At 38.2% G+C, this 25,082-nt stretch overlaps 1 protein-coding gene across 1 annotated transcript in view; it reads left to right on the top strand.

Annotated features, from left to right (window-relative positions):
* Positions 1–9,649, top strand: part of TSHR (thyroid stimulating hormone receptor) — a 190,972-nt gene extending 181,323 nt beyond the window's left edge. The window contains exons 9-10 of the mRNA XM_004470897.3: positions 6,055–6,243; positions 8,075–9,649. Coding sequence (XP_004470954.1) covers positions 6,055–6,243; positions 8,075–9,488 — 1,603 coding nt within the window. The 3' untranslated portion in view covers positions 9,489–9,649. The remainder of the gene's footprint in view (positions 1–6,054; positions 6,244–8,074) is intronic.
* Positions 9,650–25,082: the final 15,433 nt, after the last annotated feature.

Genomic DNA, 25,082 nt, shown 5'->3' with positions numbered 1-25,082 from the left:
GGAGGAAAACACTGGAAAATAGTACAGTAAGGTGGTGTTGATTGCTGGAATGGGTGAGGGATTTTCTGAGGCTGCAATTAGTACTGCTTGGTTCAGAATGTTTTTCTTTGAGGTAATTAGGCCATCTGGAGTCTGTGAGGACAAGAGGGAGGAAGAGGAAAATAAGGACTGCCTAGTCAGGATCCTCTCCCATACCAGGAGAGTAAAAGGGCTGGAGTCAGGGAAAAGCCTGTCCAAAGTTTAGTCAAGCTAAAGGGACTGTGTTAAGGCCATCTTGGTCATGATAATGATAATAAAAGCCAATATTTATTGAGAACACACTGTCAGCTATGTATCACAAACCCAAAATGAGGAAACTGAGGTACAAAATGTTGAGTGACTGGTAGTAAGTGGGGAGGCTAGGTTTGAGATCCAGACTGCCTTTAAAACCCATGCTCCTCAACACTGTGGTGTGCTTCCTCAAATATGCTTTAAAGAAGGAGCAAAGACCATAAAGCACTCTTGGACCTGTCTTCATGCACTCGACAAATTTGTAAGAACCAGTCTAGATGCCAAAATAAATAAAAGTCAGTGAACAGAAGAGACAGCTTGCCAGCTCTCATCAAGCTAATTAAAAATTCAATAGAAAGGCTGGGAGATAGAGTCAAGAGAGTCTACCATGACAACTTAATGAAAATAAGATAAAATATATAAGAAAAATATGGAGCTATACAGGATGGATCCAGGCAGTTCCACTTCCACTTACTAGGAATTCCAGAGAAGAAACAAAGAAATGGAGAGGAGGAAATTATTAAGGAATTAATTCAAGAAAATTTCCTAGAACTGAAAAGCAAATTGAATGGACCCCTCCATGGTCTGTGCCCAGCACAATGAATGAAAAAAGATCCATATCAAGTCATACCATGAAATTTCACACAAGGAAAAAAGAGAAGGTAAAAAAAAATTCTAGAGAATAAAAACGAGTCAGAGACAAAAGGATAAGAACCTGAATGGCATCATACTTAGCAACAGCGATACTGGGAGCTAGAATTCAATTGAGTAATGCCTTTACAATTCTAAATAGTGATTTGCAACCTAAAATACTACTGCTAGATAAAGTATCAATTTGATGTAAGGGGAAATAAAAAGTCACTTTCAGACATGCAAGTATTCTGAAAATATCTCTCTTATGCAGCAGCCTTTCCTAAGAAATTAATACTTGAGAATGTGCTCCAGGGAAACAAGGGAGAAAATCAAGAAAGAATAAGACATGGGATTCAGGAAGAGATTCCCACTAGAGCAAGTGAGAACACTCTTATAAGAAGTTTGAACTTCATTCTGTAGATACTAGGGAACTGTGGGTTTCAAGGTGGAAAGAAGTATGAGATTCATGATTTAGAAGGAATAGTCTTTCTTAAATCTGTAAGTGGGATTAGTAGAATATTTCTAGAAGACCAGTCAGGAAGTTTTCGCAAACCTCAGGCGAAATGTAATTCATACCAGAACTAAGGTGGTAGCAATGAGAACCATGAGACTATAAATGTATAAACAGCTGAGGTTCAGCATCTAATCCCAGTGTCTAGCTAAATTGCACTATAATGTAAATATTAATGTCATGGTATGTGGGGAAATGTTCAAGAAAGACTCCATGATAACCCTGAAGCTTCATGCCCAGGAAGATTGTAGACAGAGCACAGAAAATAAGGAAAAACAAGTAGAATCATTCCATGTGTGATATTTTGAGTGGAGAGGCAGTGCTACATCCACTGGGAAGTTGTAAAAGAACTCTTAGCTTCCTTTCTGATAATACCCCAAATGTTTGACTAAAACTGCAGCTCTCTGCAAGAGAGATTAAATCAAGAAAAAGGAAATGGGCGCTGAATCTCAGCAGAGTTGTAGCCAATGCCTACTCTCCAGTTCTTTGGACTCACTTAGGACAACTAACAATATGATGATGATGGACAATCCCCAACCCATAAAGCAAAGTGTATCTACCACTGCAAGCAAAATAGTTCCTTCCATCTGCATAAGATCTAAGCCATCTCTCACTCTGAAGCAAAGTGGGCATTGTCATCCCCAAATCCTCAAGACTGAGAAATGAACAAACATAAGAGGGGACTGCAACCATGAACTAAAGTAAACTTGTTATTATTGTAGTAATGGAAGAACTTGTAATATTGATATAAAGATAGTGGTAACCAAAGGTTCTGAGGTGAGGGGGATGGAAGAATAGGTGGAACATAAGGCATTGGAATTATTCTGCATGATATTGCAATGACAGATACAGGCCATTATACATTTTGTCAAAACCTATAAAATTGTAAGGTAGAAAGTGTATACCATAATGTAAACTATAGACCATGGTTAGCAATGCTTCAATACTTGTTCAACAAGTATACCGTGCTAAAGCAAGCTGTTATTAATGGGAAAATATTGAGACAGGGTGGGAGGGGGTATGGGAATCTCCTACATTTTTAATGTAACTTTTCTATCATCTAAAACTTGTTTTTAATAAAGAGAATTAAAAGAAAAGAAAAAGGTTGTAATTCCCCCACTTGACCTGGTTAGTGCTGAAGCAATATGGGTGGAGCAGCCCACACCAGGAGAAGGCAACATGGCAGGAGTGCTTTAGGATCAGCATGCTCAAAGGACACTTAGGGCCACGTCAAGGGGTTCATGCCAGAGGGGAGTAAGGTTTCAGGTAGATTCTAATTTGTACTATAAGCAGCCTTGGGCCCTGAGTTGTGGTTGGAAAGGTAGGCAGAGGCTAGATCTGCAGGACTTTGAAGAGCACAGTAGGGAGGATGGATGTTATTCATGGTACATTGGGAAGCCACTGCAAGGATTTAAGCAGGAGCAATGACATGATCCTATTCATATTATGACTACTCTGGCTACTGTACAGAAATGGATTGGAAATGGCTAGAGTTAACACAGAAAGCTATGCAGCAAAAGGTGATGTTAGCTTGAACTCGAAAGTTCTCTCCATGTATTAGAGATGCAAATACATGGATATAAGATTCTTTGGGAGTTTGAATCGACAGGCCATTTGCTAGATTAAATGTTAATGGAGTGAGGAGGCTCCACATGTCAGGGTGACTCCCAGGTTTCTAGTAAGCAACTATGTGAATAGAAGTGCCAATGGGGAACTATGATGGGAAAAATGGAAGAAGAGCGGTTTGGGGTGGGGTGGGGGACATCAATAGTTGAATTATGGATGAATCTGTTAAGTTGGAGATATCCAATAAGCAGTTGGGTAAACAAGTCAAGATCTGGGCTTGAGCTATATTTCCTCGGTTCCTTGCATTGAGGAACTCCGAAATGTGGCAAGGAGGAGTTTGGCCTTTGTTGAGCACTATATGCTAAACACCCACTAAGTTTCAGATGTTTCTGGCATAAGTTGTATGCATGTTTTCCAGCACTTCTTTTCTCCATGCCTGCCCAAATAACCTCCCAATTCAACCCCACGGGACCCAACTAGAGACCTCCCTAGGATATGCTCTTTGCAGACATTCAGTCTAACCTTGGAATCAATTTCCGTCTCCTCATTTCCTAATGAGTCCATGGAAGGTTGCTACAAATGAATCTGTGCTCAGAGACTCAAGTGACCTGAAGATAAGGAGAAGTGAAAAGCAACTAGGGCATGAAACTGAGAACTCTAGATTCAAATTATATAGGTACAACTCCACTCTTGACCTGTTGAGTCTCTTTGGATGCAACATACCCTGTCTCTTTGTCTTAATTTCAGTACCTTCCTGCTTCATTAAAAATGCTCTATAAATTAAGATAAATCTCTGAATCATCAGGAGAGCTTCTTTAAAAATGCAGATTCTTGGACCCTACCATCAGAAATTCTAATTCAGGCAGTCTAGGGTATGGCTCAGTAGTCTAGATTACAGGTGGTCCTGATGCTGGCCCACAGTGGTCCGTACCAGAAATAATGATTTGCAAAGTGGTGAATTGCCAGTTTTTACCAAATACCTGCCTCACTGATATCTCTGCCACTTAGATTATTGTGGCAGTTTTAAAATATGACAGCAAATCTTTGACATAGAGGTGGGCTCTATGTCCCCTATGTTCAATCTTGGCAGTCTTGTTATTGCTGTAATAAATAGAATATGGAGAAAGTGACACTATGTGACTTGTGAAGCTGGATCAGAAAGGCCATGTAGCTTTTGCCTGGTCCTCTTGGAATACTGACTCGCCAAATGCTTCCTCTCAGGATGCTTCCTCTCAAGAAGCTGGCCGCCATGATGTGAAAAGCCCTATCCACAAAGAGACCACATGGAGGGGCCACATCGATGAGCCCAGCTGAGTTCAGCCTTTGAGTCACCTCAGCTCCGGCACCCAGACACGGGAATGTAGAAGTCTCCAGATAATTCCAGCTCCTTGACATCAAGTCTTCTTAGTGCTGTGCCAATCCATCTTCCCATGCCCTGCTCAAACTCCTGACCCATAGAAGCTGTACTCACAATAGAAAATATTGTTGTTTTGTTTTGGAATATTCTATTATGCAGCAATAGTAACTGGAAGAGTTACTATTTTCTCAAGAAATATCTACGAAATTGCAAACATATTTCTTGGAATGATAAACTCTCAGATGAACATGCATGATCATTATAACTAGAAGAGAAGAAAAATGACTCAAGAGATGCTGTCTTATTTAGCTGATATGAAAGCATCATTAGGTATAGAGACACATAATTACTTCCAAACAACTGGAAGCAGAAAGAGGGACACACCTTGAAGATAGCATGGCTAAACAAGAAAGTGATGAATCAAAAGGACAGAATGGCGGGAAGAGGCATTTACTTCACGATTGTGCTTAAGGCTAACTAAAAACCCTTAACTCTCTCACTAACTGCAAAGTTGTTCATTTATGCCAGTTTACCAAATGTACTTGCCTAATGCTAAAAATTTGCCTGGGTATCATATGGTAACAAGCACTGAGGGTAATTCTTACCACCAAGCAAGTTTGGGCAAGGCTAAATTATAGAATTCTTTAACTAAATACATAAAACAACAACAACAAGTGCAGCATCTTTCCCCCAAAAGAGTCATAATTCTGCAATGAGAATGTGGTTGGATACAGGTATTTTGTATTTGTAAAAACAAGTACGTTCTTGCAGCCTTGATTCCTGAGAATATAGATCCCAGCTAAGTCCAACTGCAGTGATGGAGAGGAAGAAGTTGTAAATATTGGAATTAGCTTCCTAACAGGCTTTATACTAGTTATAGTGAATGTAAAAGAAAATGTAATCACCTTCTCTAAAGAATAGGTAGTGGATAAAGCATAAAATCTCATGCAAGGAAACTAATGGAAGGCCATTTGCAAAGCAAGGCATGTAACCTGTACTCTCTGGGACTGAGAAAAGAACAGGGAATGTCACCCTAAACACCATGAATGACTACTGAAGTGTTACTTTAGTAACACGGACATGCGTATTGTTCCTAGGCTCACCACAACATACCTCCATTGTTTCCAGAAGTGACTTCAATCTTATTTCAGATTTGTAAACCTAGATTTCTTCACAGTGTGGCTGGTTATGAACCCCAAGCTCTAGATCATTAGAAGATTTTCACGATATTGATGATGATCCATGTCAGTTAGCAGCTTCTCAACCCAAAACCCTAGTTCCCATGGGGACTGAGAGCAGTTCAGACCCCTTTGAACTTGTTCAAGTTTATTCCTCTTGTCCCTGAGATGCTTGCATAGTTATTTGGTATAGATTTCCAGTACAAAATTGACATCTGTCTCTGATTCCAAGAATTTGCCTGTGCTTCAGTGGGTAAAATAAAATGTCTGCTGAAATGCTGTTTGTCTTGATAAATACTAGGTTCCAAGCAATGAAAAGGGAGTCCCTTCAAAATTTTAAGCTTAGAAGCCTAATATCCTTCTTTTGATGGGGGCTATATGTAAAGGACTCTAAGAGCACATTCTCCAGCAGGAAGGAAGATGCCATTTCCCTTGTGTCCATGCTGTCAGGCCACTTTGACTTGCTGGTCTGTGGCTAGAAGGCCCAGGCTGCTCACCACCTCTCTGTATTGCTCTGTTCTTCCCCTCCCTATCCCCAGGGATGTCTCTTATACCAGTGTCACTGCCCTGCCATCCAAAGGCCTGGAGCACCTGAAGGAACTGATAGCAAGAAACACTTGGACTCTAAAGAAACTCCCACTTTCCTTGAGTTTCCTTCACCTCACTCGGGCTGACCTTTCTTACCCGAGCCACTGCTGTGCTTTTAAGAATCAGAAGAAAATCAGAGGGTAAGTGGCAAGGGTCTGGAATAAGCAGCAAAAGGTCTTTGATAGACATTGCATTAATTTCTGGCTTGGGGTAAGAAGCTTTGTGGTGTGAATACCAGATCGAGATGAATCAGAGACATCCATAAAAACAGGAAATCCATGTGGCCCAATGAACCTACAGACTTTCTCACAGCAAGTTACATGAACATGATTGCTGGTCTCTAGCTGTAACACATATGATATGCTACACCATGAGAACACACTTACAGATGACACATATGCTCCAACAATTGGACTACCTGATAGTCCAAGCCTTGCCAATATCATAGCTTCCTGCTGACATGTGCATGGGCTTTTGAGTCAGCTGGCTTGTACCCCAGCTGTGCCATTTCCTAGCTGTGTTATCCTACTCGAGTTACTTAACCTCCTCAACCTCTGACAGTGGAGATTATAATTCATAGGAGTTTTGAGCAGATTGAGAAAATGAATGGAAAGCGCCCATCAAACTGTCTGGGATATTTTAAGTTTTCACTAAATAGTAACTGTGATATGTATGATTTCTATATCAGGCTGCTGGCAAGGGTGCAAAGGAGGATGGTGTTCTTTTTCTCTCCACACCTTCCCTGCCACTTGCCTTCACCTATACTTTTGCTCTGCATTATCTCCTGCTTGTCTCATGTGCTCCCCGTTCTTCTAATCATTTGTCTCTTCTTCACTCCCTGTCAGCTTCAATAGAAGTACCTACTAGATGACTTTCTACACTGACATTTCCAATGAGAAATAAACTGGGGTCTAGTTGTGGGGGTAGCAGCAAGCAGGAAAGATGAACAGCTGTGCCAGGAAGGCTGCTATGGGCATGACAACTGCAGAAAGCAAAGTGAGGGTAGTGGTGACAGCCTGTATACTGATGCCTGGTGGTGTGAGTAGGAGAGGACCAGGAGGGGGGTGGGAGGCTAACATGGACCCCAGATTTAACCTTAACCTCCAAACATGTTGGAACAGCCAGTCCATTGTGCATTTTAGCTAGAGACCAATACATGAATTGAGCTCTGCTCAATAGCGCTTGCAAGATAAAGAATCCCATTTGTTGTGAGTCAGGTAGACTAGGGAAAAATTAAATCTTAATTCCATGAACATGAATGCATGAGAGTGTCCATTTATTCATTTGTTCAACAGATATTTATTGAGCAATAATATCTCAGACAGGTGAACTTCCCTATGAAGGCAAACAAGGAAGAATCAGATAGAGCTATAAACAAAAGGGGGAGGCAATCTATTCAAGGAGATTAGGAAAGCCTTCTCTGAGAAAGGCGCATTTGCGTTTAGAACTAAATAACGAGAAGAGGCAGTAATGAGTTTCTCAGGCAAAAGGATCAGGGAGTTCCAGAGCCCTGAAGAGAAAAAATAATAACATAAAGCACAAGGTGCTGTTGTAAGAGATTTTAAGAAATAAACTCATCTAATCCTTTAACAACCCTCCATGAAATAGAAACTGTTATTATCCCCTTTGACAAATAAATAAACTGAGGTTTATAGACCTGCCCAAGGTGAAACCACTAATAAATAGTACAGCCAGGTTCTAACCTAGGCAGACTGGCTCCAGAGTCCACGTTTTCTTATCACTGCTGTTCTCAAAGTGATTGCAGATGAGAATTAAGGCCAATGTTGCTGGATCACTGTAGGGCGGGGAAGAGTAATAGGAGATGATGGAGAGGAACAGGCATGACCAGATCATGTTAAATCTTGTAAACTCATGTAGCCCACAGTAAGGAATTTGCATATTTTTCTAAGTGTTCGGAAGACCACTCGTGGGTTTTAAGTAGGTGGGTGACTTGTTCCCATTGCCTTACAGAATCCTTGAGTCTTTCATGTGCAATGAGAGCAGTATTCGGAGCATGCGGCAGAAAAAATCTGTGAATGCCTTGAATGGCCCCTTCTACCAGGACTATGAAGAGGATTCAGGTGACAAGAGTGTTGGGGACAAGGAAAACTCCAAGGTCCAGGATACCCACAGCAACTCTCATTATTATGTCTTCTTTGAAGAGCAAGAGGATGAGATCATTGGTTTTGGTCAGGAGCTCAAAAACCCACAGGAAGAGACCCTCCAGGCCTTCGACAGCCATTATGACTACACTGTGTGTGGCGGCAATGAAGACATGGTGTGCACCCCTAAATCAGATGAGTTTAACCCCTGTGAAGACATAATGGGCTACAAGTTCCTGAGAATTGTGGTGTGGTTTGTCAGTCTTCTGGCTCTTCTGGGCAATGTCTTTGTCCTGTTCATCCTCCTCACCAGCCACTACAAACTGACTGTTCCACGCTTTCTCATGTGCAACTTGGCCTTTGCGGATTTCTGCATGGGGATGTACCTGCTCCTCATTGCCTCCGTAGACCTCTACACTCACTCTGAGTACTACAACCATGCCATCGACTGGCAGACGGGCCCTGGGTGCAACACAGCTGGGTTTTTCACTGTCTTTGCCAGTGAGTTGTCAGTGTACACACTGACAGTCATCACCCTGGAGCGCTGGTATGCTATCACCTTTGCCATGCGCCTGGACCGGAAGATCCGCCTCAGGCACGCTTATGTCATCATGGTGGGGGGCTGGGTTTGCTGCTTCCTGCTTGCCCTGCTCCCCTTGGTGGGAATAAGTAGTTACGCCAAGGTTAGCATCTGTCTGCCTATGGACACGGAGACTCCGCTTGCTCTGGCCTATATTGTCCTTGTTCTATTGCTCAACATAGTTGCCTTCATCATTGTCTGCTTCTGTTATGTGAAGATCTATATCACAGTCCGAAATCCCCAGTATAACTCAGGGGACAAAGACACCAACATTGCCAAGAGGATGGCTGTGTTGATCTTCACTGACTTCATGTGTATGGCCCCAATCTCATTCTATGCTCTGTCAGCTCTTCTGAACAAGCCTCTCATCACCGTTTCCAACTCTAAAATCCTACTGGTTCTCTTCTATCCACTTAATTCCTGTGCCAATCCGTTCCTCTATGCTATTTTCACCAAGGCCTTCCAGAGGGATGTATTCATCCTGCTCAGCAAGTTTGGTATCTGTAAACGCCAGGCTCAAGCCTACCGGGGTCAGAGAGTTTCTCCAAAGAACAGCATTGCTATGCAGGTCCAAAAGGTAAACCAGAACACGAGGCAAAGTCTCCCCAACATGCAGGATGACTATGAACTGCTTGAAAGCTCCCATCTAACCCTAAAAAAGCAGGGTCAGGTCTCAGAAGGATACAAGCAAACAGTTTTGTAAACAGCCCTATCCTATTGCAGTGGTGATAGGAGGACTTAGAAAAGGCTGGTTTCTGGAATATACATTCCAACACCATGACACACACAGCATACAGGTGACATAACCCTTGTGCAGGTAATGCTTCAAAGGGCAAGAGTTTATCACTTGAGAGTAACTAGTGTTAATCTAATCATTGCTTCTGAGGAAAAAAAAAAAGACACTACCAGCATGATGTCTGAAGCCTTGGTGATATCAAAATAATCTATATTCTCTGTAGGGCTTGCTTGATGACTAAGTCCGGAGATGACATTGTGTAAGATGCTCAATAAATTCGACTGAGCCATGTCAACAGCAAACTTCTCACTTTTTTAAATAGCATTTCATACTACAAACGGAGCAAAAGATAAATGCTATTGATTTGGTTGGTGATCATAAGAGAAAATAGGCCCCTTATTGGCTCAGAAAAACTTCATTATCTCCAGTTCAACCGCAGAGAGTATGAAAAGCCAAACAACACAAGTAGTTATCATGCAAGAAATTGCTATTAAGAGATAGGAAGGAGGGGAAAGCCTTCATTTTGGGCTGTTTGCTCACTCTTTGAAATTGTTAACCATCTCCTCACAAGGACCTACCTGATGTAGCCCAGCTGTTAATGTGCTACCTGGAAAAACAGGCAAGATTTCAGCTGATGTGGCCTAGCAAACTAAAAATTGCTCTTTTTATAGAATAAATGACGTGAACTCAAAAAGTATTTGTAAGTAGCAACAAGTGTAAGTGATGGCCAGAGCACACCAAATCACCCATTGATTAATAAAGCAGGCTGGATACCAGCTAACTGTGGTACCCAGGGCAAATCACTGAACCTCAGAATTCTGTATAACTGAAGGGTCTCAATGACCTCTTCTAGTTTTGAATCTTCTTCCCTCAAAACATATTTCCATAGTGATGAAAAAGAAAAAGCACTAAGGAAGCATAACCAAAACAGATCTCTTTTGTAGGGCTGTTTTCTTCTTCTCTTTGGAGCCTGAACATATGACCCTGGAAATTTTTTCTTTGTTTCATTTTTGGTTATATGTGTATGCCAAAAATTCTATTCAGTGACCATACTGGACTAAATCTGTGTGGCAAGATCTACATAGCTGTAATTATCAAGCCAAAAATAGAAACCCAAACAGATTGTTCCTTATATAACAGAATAAAATGTAGTTTTGCAAGTTTTTGTTGTTTAGAGTTTACTACTTCACTGTCCAGTGTTACTATGAAACACTTAACTTTTCTTCAGGGATTGGTTTCTTAACTGTTTCTGGTCCACAAGATGATGCTAAAGCAGTCAAGACTGGTTTCCTCTCTTCTGAAACTGCCACCCCTTCCAAAGCCTGTTGATTGCTGGATGTAAAATCTTTTTTTTTTAACTTAAAATAGTTGGGGTCTTTACCACTTGATGTACTCTCCAGGTTATCTATAAAGACAGTCTCTTCATTTTGTGCTAAAAAAGAGTATCTAAATAGGGATGACATTCGCTTCTCAGTGCTCATGAACCATACCATGAAATAAAAGCCCTTTTAGTTTTAAGTCTCTGGAGTGGGGATAGTGGACCAAATGGGCTCTAGAGATGGTTGCCCTGACTTATCTGTAATCTCTACATCTGTTTCCATTCCTGTTTGTCATCAAGCCTTGCACTTCTTAATAGAAATATTAAAACCACCTAAAATCATGACTTAGCCACCAGTTCACTTATAACTAATGAAATTAAACAAATGAATTACCTTTGACATGTGTTTCTCACCTATGACATTTTGAAATAGCTCATCTTGGTAAATAGTGTGTTTTTATCTTGAGTAGCTGAACCAATGCTTTAGAAAGAGTCCTAAGAAAGAGAATTAAATATAATTGTTATTAAAATTGAGCATATTGCATTTGCAATAGAAAATAAATTTTCTTCCTATGAAATGATTGTTTTGCCTCCTAGAGTCTTGCTTTTTATTAATTTGTAAGTTTCTTTCAGGGTTACCATTGTCTGTGCTAAAACTAAAGACAGGAAAATCATATTTTTCTAAAAAATCCATAATAATAAATATATTATGTACTATCAATTAATAACTTAAGTAAAACACTATTTTGATTATACATGGCCTTTATGTGAAACAAATTACTTCAGGTGAATTCCTTGGCAGGCAGTGATGGCTGAAAGAAAATAATAGTAAGAGAATGTATCAAGCAAATGATTAATCTTGACAGTAGGAATTTAAATAGCGCCCTAATGTGGATAAATCTAAAAAGCCTGTCCAGATTTCACTTTATCTATCAGCTTTCAACTATATGAAGGTAGACCCAAATCAGTGGCGATAAGAGGCCTCAGGCTGGTCAAAATAATTGTCACAAAATTCATGCCCTAAATCTCATATGCTCAAAGGAGTATCTCTCAAAACACCCTTAAAGTTTATTGTTTATTGACTCTTGCTTTATGGATAAATCTGCATATAAGATGCAGCCAGTTAGGAGAAGAGAGACTATTACAGGATGGCACAATGAGACTGGCAATAATGTAAAGTGAGGGCAAACAGAAGAAAACAGTAAACACAAGAATTAAAAATAACAGCTTGAGAACATATAATTCTAACTGCTTGAAGTCCTTGAGAAAAATTGTAGTATAACACGTAGAGTTATTCTCATCCATTCTGAATACCTCAAAGGACTACAGAAACATATTGGCAACAATGCATTTTGGTTTTTTGTTTTATTTAAATTATTATTTTTTTAAAACTTTTATTTTGAAATACTTTCAAACTTACAGGAACAGTTAAAAAAATAGTATAACCTTCACAAAGATATCTCCAACATACCTCTATCCCCCCAGATACACAGATCCCAGATCCACCAGTTTTAACACTTTGCCACATTTGCCATATAATCCCATCTATCTATCTATCTATCTATCTATCTATCTATCTATCTATCCACTGTCAAAGCAATACACCAGAAATGGGTTAATGGATTGACTTTTACGCTGGGGATTTATTACACTATAAGCTTACTGTTCTGAAGCTGGGAAAATCTCTAAATCAAAGCTTTATCAGGAGGGAAGCCAATGTGGCTCAGTGGTTTCACACTGGCTTCCCACATATGAGGTCCCAGGTTCAAACACTGGCCCCCAGTACCTCAAAATAAAATAAAATAAAAATATATTAAATAATAATAATAATAAAGCTTTATCAGGAGATGTCTTCTTCCTGAGTTGCAGCTGTGGTTGATCAGGCACATGGCAGGGCACAATGGCAGCATCTGATGGTTTTTGCTTCCATGGGTTCCATTGATTTCTGCTTCTGGCTCCCAGGGCCTTCTCACTCAGCTTCTGGGTGTTTCTCATCTGTCTCTGTGGCTCCACTGATACAAGTTCACAAAGGACTCCGGTTTGTAAGAACCACCCTGGGTCTTTATAGTCCCACTGGACATTAACCAGTTTTGAATCTAACTCAACAGCCTTATCTCAATACTTTTAAGTTTTTTATATCTACCTAGTTTCTCACATGCTTTGTAAACCAGTTTTAACATGTTAAACTGAATTTCTGAATTAAATTATAAGTTGAATAAACTCTTTGACACGTGCCTGTCTTATATTTGAATGAGTTATGTTTTTAACTTTTCCCACACAACTTTTCTCAAAAATTATTTGAGGTTATACTTCATGTATAATGTCATTTTCTTCTCAATATATTCTACCACACTATTGTTAATAAATTTATATATCTTAAAATTGTAAACATTATAGGTCATCAGTTCTTGAAATCAAATTTTATAAAACTCACTTATGGGGAGCAGATGCAGTTAAGTGGTTGAGTGCCTGCTTCCCAATTATGAGGTTCTAGGTTCAATGCCTGGTACCTCCTAAAAACAACAACAACAACAACAACAAACTCACTTACACTTACCAATAGGATGTAAGCATCACAACCTTGGCAAGTAAAAACAAAAGTTTAGTTGACAAAAGTCAGGTGTGGGAGGGGAAAGATAAAGGTACAGGACATGGTAGGGGAGCTAATTTCCTATTTTAAACAGTAGGAAGATGAGGGAGGCTGTCTACAACCAATTGAAAAACTGAAAGTAATACTGGTTTTCTTAAAAAAAAAAGGCTTGGAGGTAGGAGATAATCATAAATCAATTAATTTCTTAATCTTCATTATTTTGGATCAAAAGATATGTTGTCTAAATACCTATAGTTCAAAAAACATATGCATAAGTATACAGTAGAATTACAGTGATAATCACCAGAAGAACAGAAATCAGAATTTAGCTAAAAGTTGTTTTCTCAGAGGAGTGGGACTAAAGATTGGGTGAAAATTTTTCAGTTTGCACTCCTCTGTATTGTTGATTTTTTTTTCTTTTAATTATATCCACCCTATTTTTTAAAACATTGAAATGGAAATTATTATAGTAATGTTAATTTAAATAATTAACAATTTAAAATGTGGCATTTTAGGAAAATAGTAAAGTAGCTTATTTGATCAGGTAGTTGAGTTATAAGGGTAGGGGAAGCAGGTATCACATGTGAATGTGACTCTTGGGGAATAATCCAGCCAGAATGAAATTTAGATTTTTAAGCTGTGATAAACCTAAGCCAGTGAGTCTTAAGTGCCTATCTTGTTAAATAAACACTAAGAAAGCAAAATTTGGGAAGTGGACTTGGCCCAGTGGTTAGGGTGTCCATCTACCACATGGGAGGTCCATGGTTCAAACCCCGGGCCTCCTTGACCCGTGTGGAGCTGGCCCACGTGCAGTGCTGATGCGCGCAAGGAGTGCTGTGCCACGCAGAGGTGTCCCGTGTAGGGGAGCTCCACAAGCAAGGAGTGCGCCCTGTAAGAAGAGCTGCCCAGCATGAAAGAAAGTGTAGCCTGCCCAAGAATGGCGCCACATACACGGAGAGCTGACACAACAAGATGATGCAACAAAAAGAAACACAGATTTTCGTGCCACTGACAACAACAGAAGTGGACAAAGAAGAACATGCAGCAAATAGACGTAGAGAACAGACAACTGGGGTGAGGTGTAGGAAGGGGAGAGAAATAAATAAAATAAACCTTAAAAAAAAAAGAAAGCAAAATTTCTTTATTCCATTGAACAGCTTAAACATATATACTTGTTCCCTCTTGTATTCCTATAAGTTGCATAAGGAAAATTAAGCAAATAATTTTTATTAATTTATCATGTGAATTTAGTAAATGAAAAGTAAAGCTTTGAACAGAATAGAGAAACCAAGACAATTTGTATAAACTTTAATTCCATCAACCTCAACCCCAATCATTTAGTATAATTTCAGAATCTGGGAATTTGGGGATATATTCTATTTCATTTATTGAAGTATTTTTGATAAAGAAGGATTAGGACAGTGATTAGTAATTGTTAGCAATGAAAAATTCTATTGTATCCCTGCCCTGTTTCTCTAGTCTTAAAAAAAACACTGAAAATGACAAAAACTAGCACAATCATGCTCTTGCTTTAGAGGACCTATAACAAAGCATGGGCTAGAGAGACTCCTTGTTTCCTAAATTGTTCCTTATAGCATATTTTGGGCACATTAGATCCGCAATGTACTAGAGAAATAGCTCCATATACACCATATAACGATGTATAAATCATTCACCATAATGGCCTTTAAACACAGAATTTTAGTCATTGCAAAATTTACAGCTAAAAGCAGCAGTGAGTTTCTATCTGCTCACTAGATAGAAAGTATTAAAAAAAAAAAAAACCCTACTCATTACTTATTCCTGTGCCTCAATTTTCTCTTTTAATTTTCTCTTTTAAACACAGGTACTGTAATTTAATGGGTCAACGTCAAAGGGAGTTGTGAAGAATCCAAAAGAGTCTCAAATTTCTAAGAGGCTTTCAAGTTTCCTAAGTAAAGGCCATCTTAAAAAGATGAGGTAAAATTTTGAGAAAAACAAGACTAATATCATCCCTGTTTCTTTTTAGTAAATCCCAGGTTTAAATTTTATCACATCCCATCTCAATTTTCCTGACATCATATGAACAAGGTTTCTGGAATGATAGTGTACATATTTAGATGTTGTTTAACCTTTAACAAATGATTGATGATCTGTGGGAGTGTCACACTTCTAAGATTTATTATTAATAGCAACTAGAACCATCTCATGTTGTTTTTGTTCAGATATTTCCCTGATTTCTCAAAATGTTCCTTAAGCACTCTGACAGAAGCAGAGCTAGGAGAAATATTAATAGCTTCAACAAATGTTGGAGAAATGAGATAGCCTGACCAATTGATGCCATGGTCCAGAAAAAAAGGAGATTCCTCATATCACACATGCTTTCAACATTTGTAGGTCATCTCTGGAGAGAGGGAAAAAATGAGCGCATACCTCTGGCATGCATAGCTCTTCCCAGACACCCAAGTTGCTGCTTGATTTCATTTTAATTGGTGCAGTTGAACCGCCAGTAGGTGTATACTTGGAGGAAGTTAAGATATTTTCTTCTGCTTATTTAACTGCATGGGAGCCATGAATTCTCTCAAAACCCACCACCCTTTAGCCACATTTTGTCCTCTATCTAGAAGACCCTCAACCTACATCAACCACACCCCAAATCCTGCTCCAGTCCCAATATCCTCCTATTCCATCCTATCCTGAGTCCTAGAAAGTGCCCCTTCTATGCCTGCGGTGCTACCCTCAGAAAGGGAAAAAGGGCCAGCAGTAGTTGATAATGAATCTAAGATATATTCATAAACTTTTCAAGAATGCTCATCACAGGCAGCCAATGGAAAAAGTAAGAAGTTGAAGAGTACAGTAGTAGGAATGTTTGGATGGTTCAGGATTAGAAGAGGTAGTTACCATCTATCCAGGTAAACTGAAAAAGAATGCAGAGGCTAATAACATCATGTAAGGGTAAGGCCACATTGGGAGAATAGGAATAGAACTACATTGGGAGGTGGGAATTGCAAGTGCCTTCAAATAGATAAATGACTTAAGACGGTCTGTAAACAGAGTGCCAATAAATAACTTAGGATGGACTGTAAGAAGAGTGCCAATAAATAATATGGGACTGCTTACAAGAAGAAGCCTTTCAAAAAGAAAAAAACATAGATAACGTTATCTTCAGCTAACCGCAGTGTTCCGCTTCTGTGCCTGCTTGCTTGCTCGCTTATTAGTAGATGCCCCCCTTCCTAAAAAGCTATAAAACCACCCCTTCCCTGAGACTCGGGCCTGCTCTCTCCTCTGCAGAGGAATGAGACAGTCGCCGCGTGGCTAATAAAGCTCTCAATTGGAACTATATTCAAAGTCTGAGTCTGGTCAATATCGCTGGTCTATAACAATCATACTTACATGGCAGCCGCTTAGAGGAATTAATAGTATTGTCCATCATTTCCAGAGAAAGGTTCTTTAGTTTTTTGATGTATTATAAACAACCACCAAATGAACATTTGGGAAAAAAAAGTCCGGAAGTATCTACTCTACCTCCTATGCTTTAAGGTTTTAGCGAATGAAACTTCTCAAGCATGCCTAAGGTAATCCTCAGCTTTGTCTGACATGAAGTATTCCCATTTGCTAATAATGTCCCAACTTAAATGAAAATGAATTGAAAAACAAAGCTCAATTTGTTCATTTATTCAAAATCAGAGTACATGGCAGGCACCAACTGGCTGGAAAATCAATAGATTGTTTGATATTGGTCTTAATTCCACAAAAGATACTTGGAAACTTCTTTTGAAAAGTCTCTGATAAGAATCTGATAACTGTTTCTACCACTATGACTTTCCAGTTACAAAACTCTCTAAGAGTTGTCAACTGTGTGTTAAATGGGAACTTGGCACTCTAATGATTGAACAACCACTCATTGTTTCTTTTTAGTCTCTATTTCCTCTGATTGTGTTTGCTCTGATGAACTAAGGAGGAAAGAGATGACCAATTAGAGAAACATGGAGCTAGTCTTAACATGTAAAAAAATTTTCAGGGGAAGAATCATTATAGATTTAATTGATAATGAAATCATGATAAATATGGCTAATGATGATAGCTCTAAGATCAGAGGAATGATATTGGATGCCTGTTTGTTAAAGGAAAATTTAATGAAGAGAAAGCTAGGGCATAAGCTCAGCTTCTTTAACAAAATTGAGTCATACAATTCGTCACACACAAAAAAAGCCTTCTAAATTCTAAAGTGGCCAACATTCTTAGGGGCATGATGTATACAACCTACTATTGTTGTAGAATTTGAGAGAAGTTCAATTATTTGAGTATAGAGAGGCCAGGACTCAGGAATGATTTTGAGAAGGAAAAATGGTTTATTGACGGCCGGCCAGACTCGGGAACTTCTGTTTGAATCCCGAGCCCAGAATAAGATTTTCAAACGTCTTTTATACAGAGAGGAAAGGCCAAATGGTCCCTTTGTTTCAGTTCTCAATAGGCTTCAATTAGCATATATATCTTTTACATCTTTAGGTAAGCTTTTAGAATGGACTCCAGATATTCTAGATAAGCTTTTAGCATATTTACTCTTTGCATTTCCCCTAAATACTTAAAGTTTATAGCCCTTGCATTGTTAAACTGTTTCCTGGGACTGGAGCCTGTTGCCATTGTCCCTAAGGGCAGTACTGCAGCCTCTTACCGTTCCACACCCACAGCCTTCAGCTTAGGTTATCTCTGAAGAGACAAAGAGCCTTCCACCCATAGCCCACATCACTATCAAATGTTAAAAAAATAAATAGATGGCAAGATATATATAGATTAGAGAAATAGATGATTAGATAGATTATAGATAGATAGATAGATAGATAGATAGATAGATAGATAGATAGATAGTAGATAGATACATGATAGAGAAAATGTATCAAAACCTTAAAAGTTGGTAATCTGGTCATCTGAGTGAGAGGTATATTGGAGTTCTCTCTATGGAGTTTGTATTATTTTTGCAACTGTCCTGTAAGTTTGAAATTATTTCAAAATAAAAATTAAAAAAAATTTTTACAGCTGTTATTTTTCTAGCTGAATTAGAGTATTTTTATGTTCTCTGTGTACATTTTATACTATGTATAATTATTTTAGATATAGATGCAATTTTCTAGCAAATGTGAATACAGATTTTCCTCTTTGAGTTATTACAAAAGAATAAAGTTACCATACTTTGCATTTTTGCTTCTTTATTGATATCTCCATCAGCATACAAATAAACCATTGTTTTTCCCATGTTTAAAAAACAATCTCTTCAGTGGTCTTTACGCACTGCTGCAAATTGTTTCCTTCCTTTCTCTACCCAGGTTTTTCAGTCCAAACACTCCTGATCTTGTTAAGGCCATCCAAGTAACATCCAAGTAGCCATGCTGCTAAATCCAATGGTCAACTTTCAGTCCTCATCTTACTTTACCTAAAAGCAGTGCTTGATGCAGTTGTTCTCTCCCTCCACATTGATAAACTCTTTTTCCTTTGCTTCCAAGACACCACATATCTTGATTTTCCAGCTACCTCACTGAATGTTCCTTCTCAATTGCCTTGGCTGCTTTCTCCACTTTGCATCAAACTCTTAATTTTGTAATGTCCTGGAGTTCAGTCCTTGCTTCTTTTCTATTTTTTGTCTATGCTTAGGTGATCTCATTCAGTCACATGGCTTCAGACACATTCAGTCATATGGCATTATCCATATGCCAATAATTGCCAAAGTTTATCTGCAGACCAAACCTTTCTCCAAACTCCAGAGGTACATATCCAACTACCTCTTTATCATCTCTACTTTGATGTCAAATAGGCATCTCAAACTCAGCATGTCCAAAATTAAACTCCTGATCTTCTACCCCAAACCTGCTTTACCTACAGCTTTCCCCCATCTCAGTTGATGGCAAACTCTTGAAGCTTTCCTTGATTCCTCTCATTCTCTCATACCCTACATCCTAATCAACAAATACTTTGGGCTCATCTTTAAAATATATTCAGAATATGATCACTGCTTATACTTTTTTTTTTTTTGCATGATTCCATTTGTATTAGTCAGGGAAACAGAATCAACAATATGCTTATACTTTTACTGCTACCATCCTGGTTGGATTACCATCATCTCTTCCTTGGATTACTAAATGGTCTCCATTTTTCTTTCCTAGTCCCTCCACAGTTTATTCAAGGGTCAGGAACTATGGCCCACAGGTTAAAGCTGGCCTACTACTTGCTTTTGTAACAACCATGAGCTAAAAATAGTTTTACATGTTTAAATAGTTGAAAAAAATTTAAAAAAAGAATATTTTTGAGATTTGTAAAAATTATATGAAAGTAAAACTTCAGTGCACACAAATTTTTGTTGGAATATAACCCCACTCATTTCTTTATGGATTGACCATGCTGCTTTCATGCTACAGCAGCAGAGTTGGAGAGCTGTGACAGAAGCTGTATGTCCCTCAAAGCCTAAAATGTTTACTCTTAGAAAAAAGTTTGTCAACCGCTGCTCAATTCTCAAGAGGTCAGCCAGAGTGGTCCTTTTAAAACTTAAGTCATATCAGGCCACTGCTCTACACAAAATCTTTAAGGAGCCCTGGAGGTACCTCAGAGTAAAAGGCCAAAGTCCCACAAGGCACATACAATGTGACTGCAATTACCACAATGACCTTCTCTACTCTCCTGCTGGTTAACTTTGTTTCAGCTGCTCTGCCTTCCTTGAGCACACCAGACTCCCTAGCCAGGCCTTGGCATTGGCTTGTTATTCTGTCTGGAATGCTTTCCCCCCCAGATACATATATAGATAAATCCCTCACCTCCATCAAGCCTTTGCCCAAATGGCACCTTTTTAGTGGGAACTATCTTAACCCACCCTACTTAAAATTGCAATTCGTGAGTGACATCAGCAAAAATGGCAAAGGAGCTACAGATTCCAGCCCCTTCGTTAAAGCAACTCAAAAATGGGCAAAAACTCTCAGAGTCAATTCTTTCAGAACTCTGGAAATCAACTCTTTGCAGCAACCCAGGTAGTGCTTATTCCAGAAAGTGCTTATTCCAGAACAATGAACTTGGTGGTGTTTTAACTTACTGCAGTCCCATATCCCACTCCCTAGCTCAGCAGAACCATAAAATGAGCACCTATGATCCCCCGCCGGGAGGAAGCAAAATGGACCTCATTCACAAAGAATTGAAATAACTTATTTGTTCTGACCCGTCTGCTCTGGAAAACAGTTCTTCAAAAAGTTAAGCCTAGAATTATCATATGACTCAGTGTTTTAGTGAGCTAAGGACTGCCAATGCAATATACCAGAAATGGCTTGGCTTTTATAATAGGAATTTATTAGAGTGAAAGCTTACAGTTGCAAGGCTGTGAAAATGTCCCGATCAAGTCATCACTAAGCATGCTGTCTCACCGAATCACAGCTGAGGGTAATCAAGCATGTGGCAGCAGCATCCAGTCTCTGGCCTCTCTCTCAGCCTCTTGGGGTTTCTCTGTCTTTCTGCAGCTGAAGGTGATGCTGGAGTCCTCTCTCAAATGGGAGGTTAAAATGGCAGCCCTATTTGTCTATGTTTCTGCTTTCAGGTCTCAGTTTATATAAGACCCCAATAAAAGAATTAGGAACCACCCTTTGTCACACAATGTAATCAAAGGCCCTTAACTGAAGTGATCTAATCAAAAGGTACCTTAACTGACTCTAACCAGAAGGTCCCACATACAACAGACTTACACACTTACACACATAGGAATGGGTTAGCTTACGAACAAAATTTTCTTGGGTCCGCAAAAGACGCAAACCCGGACACTCAGTAGTTCTATTCTTACCCAAGAAAATGAAATTGTACCCAAGAAAATGAAAAATATATGTTCACACAAAACATTTACACAAATGTTCATAGCAGCATTATTCATAATGGCCCAGAAACAGAAACAAGCCAAAATGTCCATCAACTGACAAATGGATAAACAAAACATGGTGTAGCCATACAATGGAATATTATTTGGCCGTAAAAAGAAATGAAGTACTGACAAGTCACAACATGGATGAACTCTGAAAATTTTATACTAAGTGAAATAAGCCAGATACAAAAGGCCACAAATTATTCCATTTATATGAAATGTCCAGAATAAGCAAATCTATGGAGACAGAAAAAAAATGTGTGATTGCCAGGGGCTGGGGTATGAAATGGGGAATTGGGAGTGACTGCTAACAGGAATGATGTTTTTTTGGGGAGTGATGGAAATGATCTGGAATTATTGGTGAGGGTTTTACAATATTGTGAATGCAATTAAAACCACTGAAGTATTACAATGGTTGATTTTCTTAAATCAATTGCAAAGAACCTTCTTGCATACCAGGGATGAAACCCACTTGGTCATGGTATATAATTCATTTGATGTGTTGTTGAATATGATTAGCAAGTATTTTGTTGAGGATTTTAGTATTCAAGTTCATTAGAGAAATTGGTCTATAGTTTTCCTTTCTCGTGGTGTCTTTATGTGGCTCAGTATTAGGGTGATGCTTGCCTCATAGAATGAATAAGGCAATGTTCCCTCCTCTTTATTTTTTAGAAGAGATTAAGCAGAATTGACTGATCCAGGATTGTTCTTTCTGGAATGGTTGGTAGAATTTACCTGTGGAGCCATCTGGTCCTGGGCTCTTTTTAACTGGAAGGTCTTTGATGACTAATTCAACGTCTTTACTTGTTATTGGTCTGTTGAGTTCATCAATTTCTTCTTTCATCAATGTAGACTGTTTGTGTGTTTCTAGAAATTTGTCCATTTCATCTAAGTTATCCATCTTGTTGGCATACAATTTTTCAAAGTATCCTCTCATAATACTCTTTATTTCTGTGGGATCAGTAGTGATAGCCCCTTCCTCACTTCTTATTTTATGTATTTGCATTCTCTTTTTTTCTTTGTTAGTCTAGCTAAGGACTTGTCCATTTTATTAATCTTCTCACAGGACCAGCTTTTGGTTTTGTTAATTTTTTCAATTTTATTTAACTCTGCTCTAATTTTTATTATTTTCCTTTTTCTAATTGCTTTAGGATTAGTTTGTTGTTCTTTTTTTTTTTTTTTTCTAATTCCTCCAGATGTGCAGTTAGGTCTTTGATTTTAGCTCTTTCTTCTTTTTTTACATAGGCATTTATGGCTATAAATTTCCCTCTCAGCATTGCTTTTGCTGCATTTCATAGGTTTTGATATGTTGTGTTGTAATTTTTATTCATTTCAAAGTACTTACTGATTTCTTTTGCAATTTCCTCCTTGACCCACTATTTATCTAACTTCCATATCTTTGTGCCTAATCTGATTCTCTGCCCCTCACTGATTTCCAGCTTCATTACATTGAGGTCAGAGATGTTACGTTGTATAGTTTCAATCTTTCTGAATTTGTTGAGAGTTGTTCTGTGACCTAGCATGTGGTCTACCCTGGAGAATGATCCATGCATGCTTGAGAAGAATGTATATCCTGCTGTATTTGGGTATAATATTCTGTGTATGTCTATTATGTCTAGATCCTCTACTATATTATTCAAAGTCTCTGTTTCTTTATTGACCCTCTGTCAAGATGTTCTATCTAATGGTGATAATTATGTATTAAAGTCCCCCACTATAATAGTAGAGGCATCTCTTTCTCCACTTAGTTTTTCCAATGTTTGCCTTATGTATTTTGAGGCACCCTGGTTAGGCGCATAAATATTTATGATTGTTCTTTCTTCTTGATAGATTACCCATTTTATTAATCTATAGTGTCCTTTGTCTCTTACAATAATTTTGCATTTAAAGTCTATTTTGTCCAGTATTAGTATAGCTACTCCCACCCTTTTTTTAGTTATTATTTGCATGTAAAATCATTTTCCAGCCATTCACTTGCAACCTCCTTGCATCCCTGGGTCTAAGGTGAGTTCCTTGTAAACAGTGTTTGGTTGAATCATATTTCCTTATCCATTCTTCTCAACTGTGTCTTATTTGGAGGGTTCAATCCATTAACATTCAAAGTTATTACTGTCAAGGCATTACTTATATTAGCCACATTTTCTTCAGGTTTATATATGTCATATGTTGTTTTTATTCCTTTTTTTATCTTTTTCATTATTCTTGCCAACAATCTTCCTACACTCTCCTCCAACTCTCTTCCTCCTGTTTTTTTTTTTTCAGTCTGCAGAACTGTCTTTAGTATTTCTTGAAGGGCAGGTTTCTTGTTGACAAACTCTTAATTTCTGTTTATCTGTGAGTATTTTGAACTCTCCCTCATTTTTGAATGCCAGCTTTTCTGGATACAGAATTCTTGACTGACAGTTTTTTTTGTTTTTTTTTTAGCACCTAAACTATCATACCACTGCCTTCTTGCCTCCATTGTTTCAGATGAGAAATCAGCACTTAATCTTATCGAGCTTCTCTTGTATGTAATGGATGTCTTTTCTCTTGCAGCTTTCAGTATTCTCTGTCTTGAGCATTGGACAATTTGATAAGTATATGTCTTGGGGTGATTCTGTTAGGATTATATGTCTATAATGTGTGTTTGTGCATTTCATGTTGTCATTCAAATCCCTGAGTGCCTGTTACAAATTTTCCATCTTTTTATCTATCTACTATCTGGTTGATTTCAGATGTACTGTCATCAATATCACTGATTCCTTCCTATGCCTGTTCAAATCTGCTTTAGTCCAGTGTATTTTTTATTTATTTCATTGTGACATTCATCACCATCAGCTCCATTATCTTTTTATGTATGTTTATAATTTCTTCAGTATGTCCCACAGTATCTTCTTAATATCCTTTATCTCTTTCTTTACTTCATTAAGTTGATTCATGATATTTGTTTGGACATCTTTGACTAGTTGTTCAGCATTCTGTATCTCATCCTGTTTTTTAGCTCATTCATTAGACTGGGCCATGTCTTCTTCTTTCTTAATAAGGTTTGTAATTTTTTGTTGTTGTCTGGGCATCTGTTTATCATGATTGTCTTATTCAGTTGATTAGCTTCTCTTTTTACTCTAGGGTTTTATTTTGTTACTCTAGGGGGGTTTTTTTGTGGTAAGGTTTCTTTTTGACACTTGATTCCTTTTATTCTATCCTTGCAGTTGTCTGTGTTCCCCTGGAAAAAATATTAGGTCCAGAGAAAAGGAAAGAGATAAATGGAGAAAAAAAGAATAACAGTAATAATAATTTTTAAAATGTAAAAGAGAATCTATACAAGAACTAGAAAAATAAATATGTAATACTAGTAAAAACTCATTAAAAATACAAAGTGTAGAATATAAAAAATGGAATAGAAAAAATGAAACAGAAACAATAGAAAAAAAACAGAATGAATTAAAAGACTGGAAAGATGAGAAGAAAAAAAGAGAAAAAGAGAAAGAAAAAATGAAGACCAAACAAGAAGAAGTGTAATGGAAAAAAAAAAAAGCAACAGAAGACAGAAGATAGAAAAATGAAGGAAAGAAAAGAAATAAAATAGGTAGAAAAAATAAATAAATAAAAAGAATCAAAGGGAAAAGACAACAAACAAGAAACAAAACAACAAAAATAAAAACAAAACCCAGAAAAAACAGGCTTCTCTCTTAGGCCCCTAGGGAGCTTCTCAGGCTGCCAGTGCTCATCAATCAATCACCCTGCAACCTGCCTGCCACAGGTGAAATACCCAGTTTTAGTGAATAAAAATTTTTTTTAAAAGATACAAAC

This window comes from Dasypus novemcinctus, chromosome 3, assembly GCF_030445035.2.
Source record: "Dasypus novemcinctus isolate mDasNov1 chromosome 3, mDasNov1.1.hap2, whole genome shotgun sequence".
Taxonomy (NCBI): Eukaryota; Metazoa; Chordata; class Mammalia; order Cingulata; family Dasypodidae; genus Dasypus; species Dasypus novemcinctus.
This window is presented reverse-complemented; position numbering and strand designations above follow the sequence as displayed.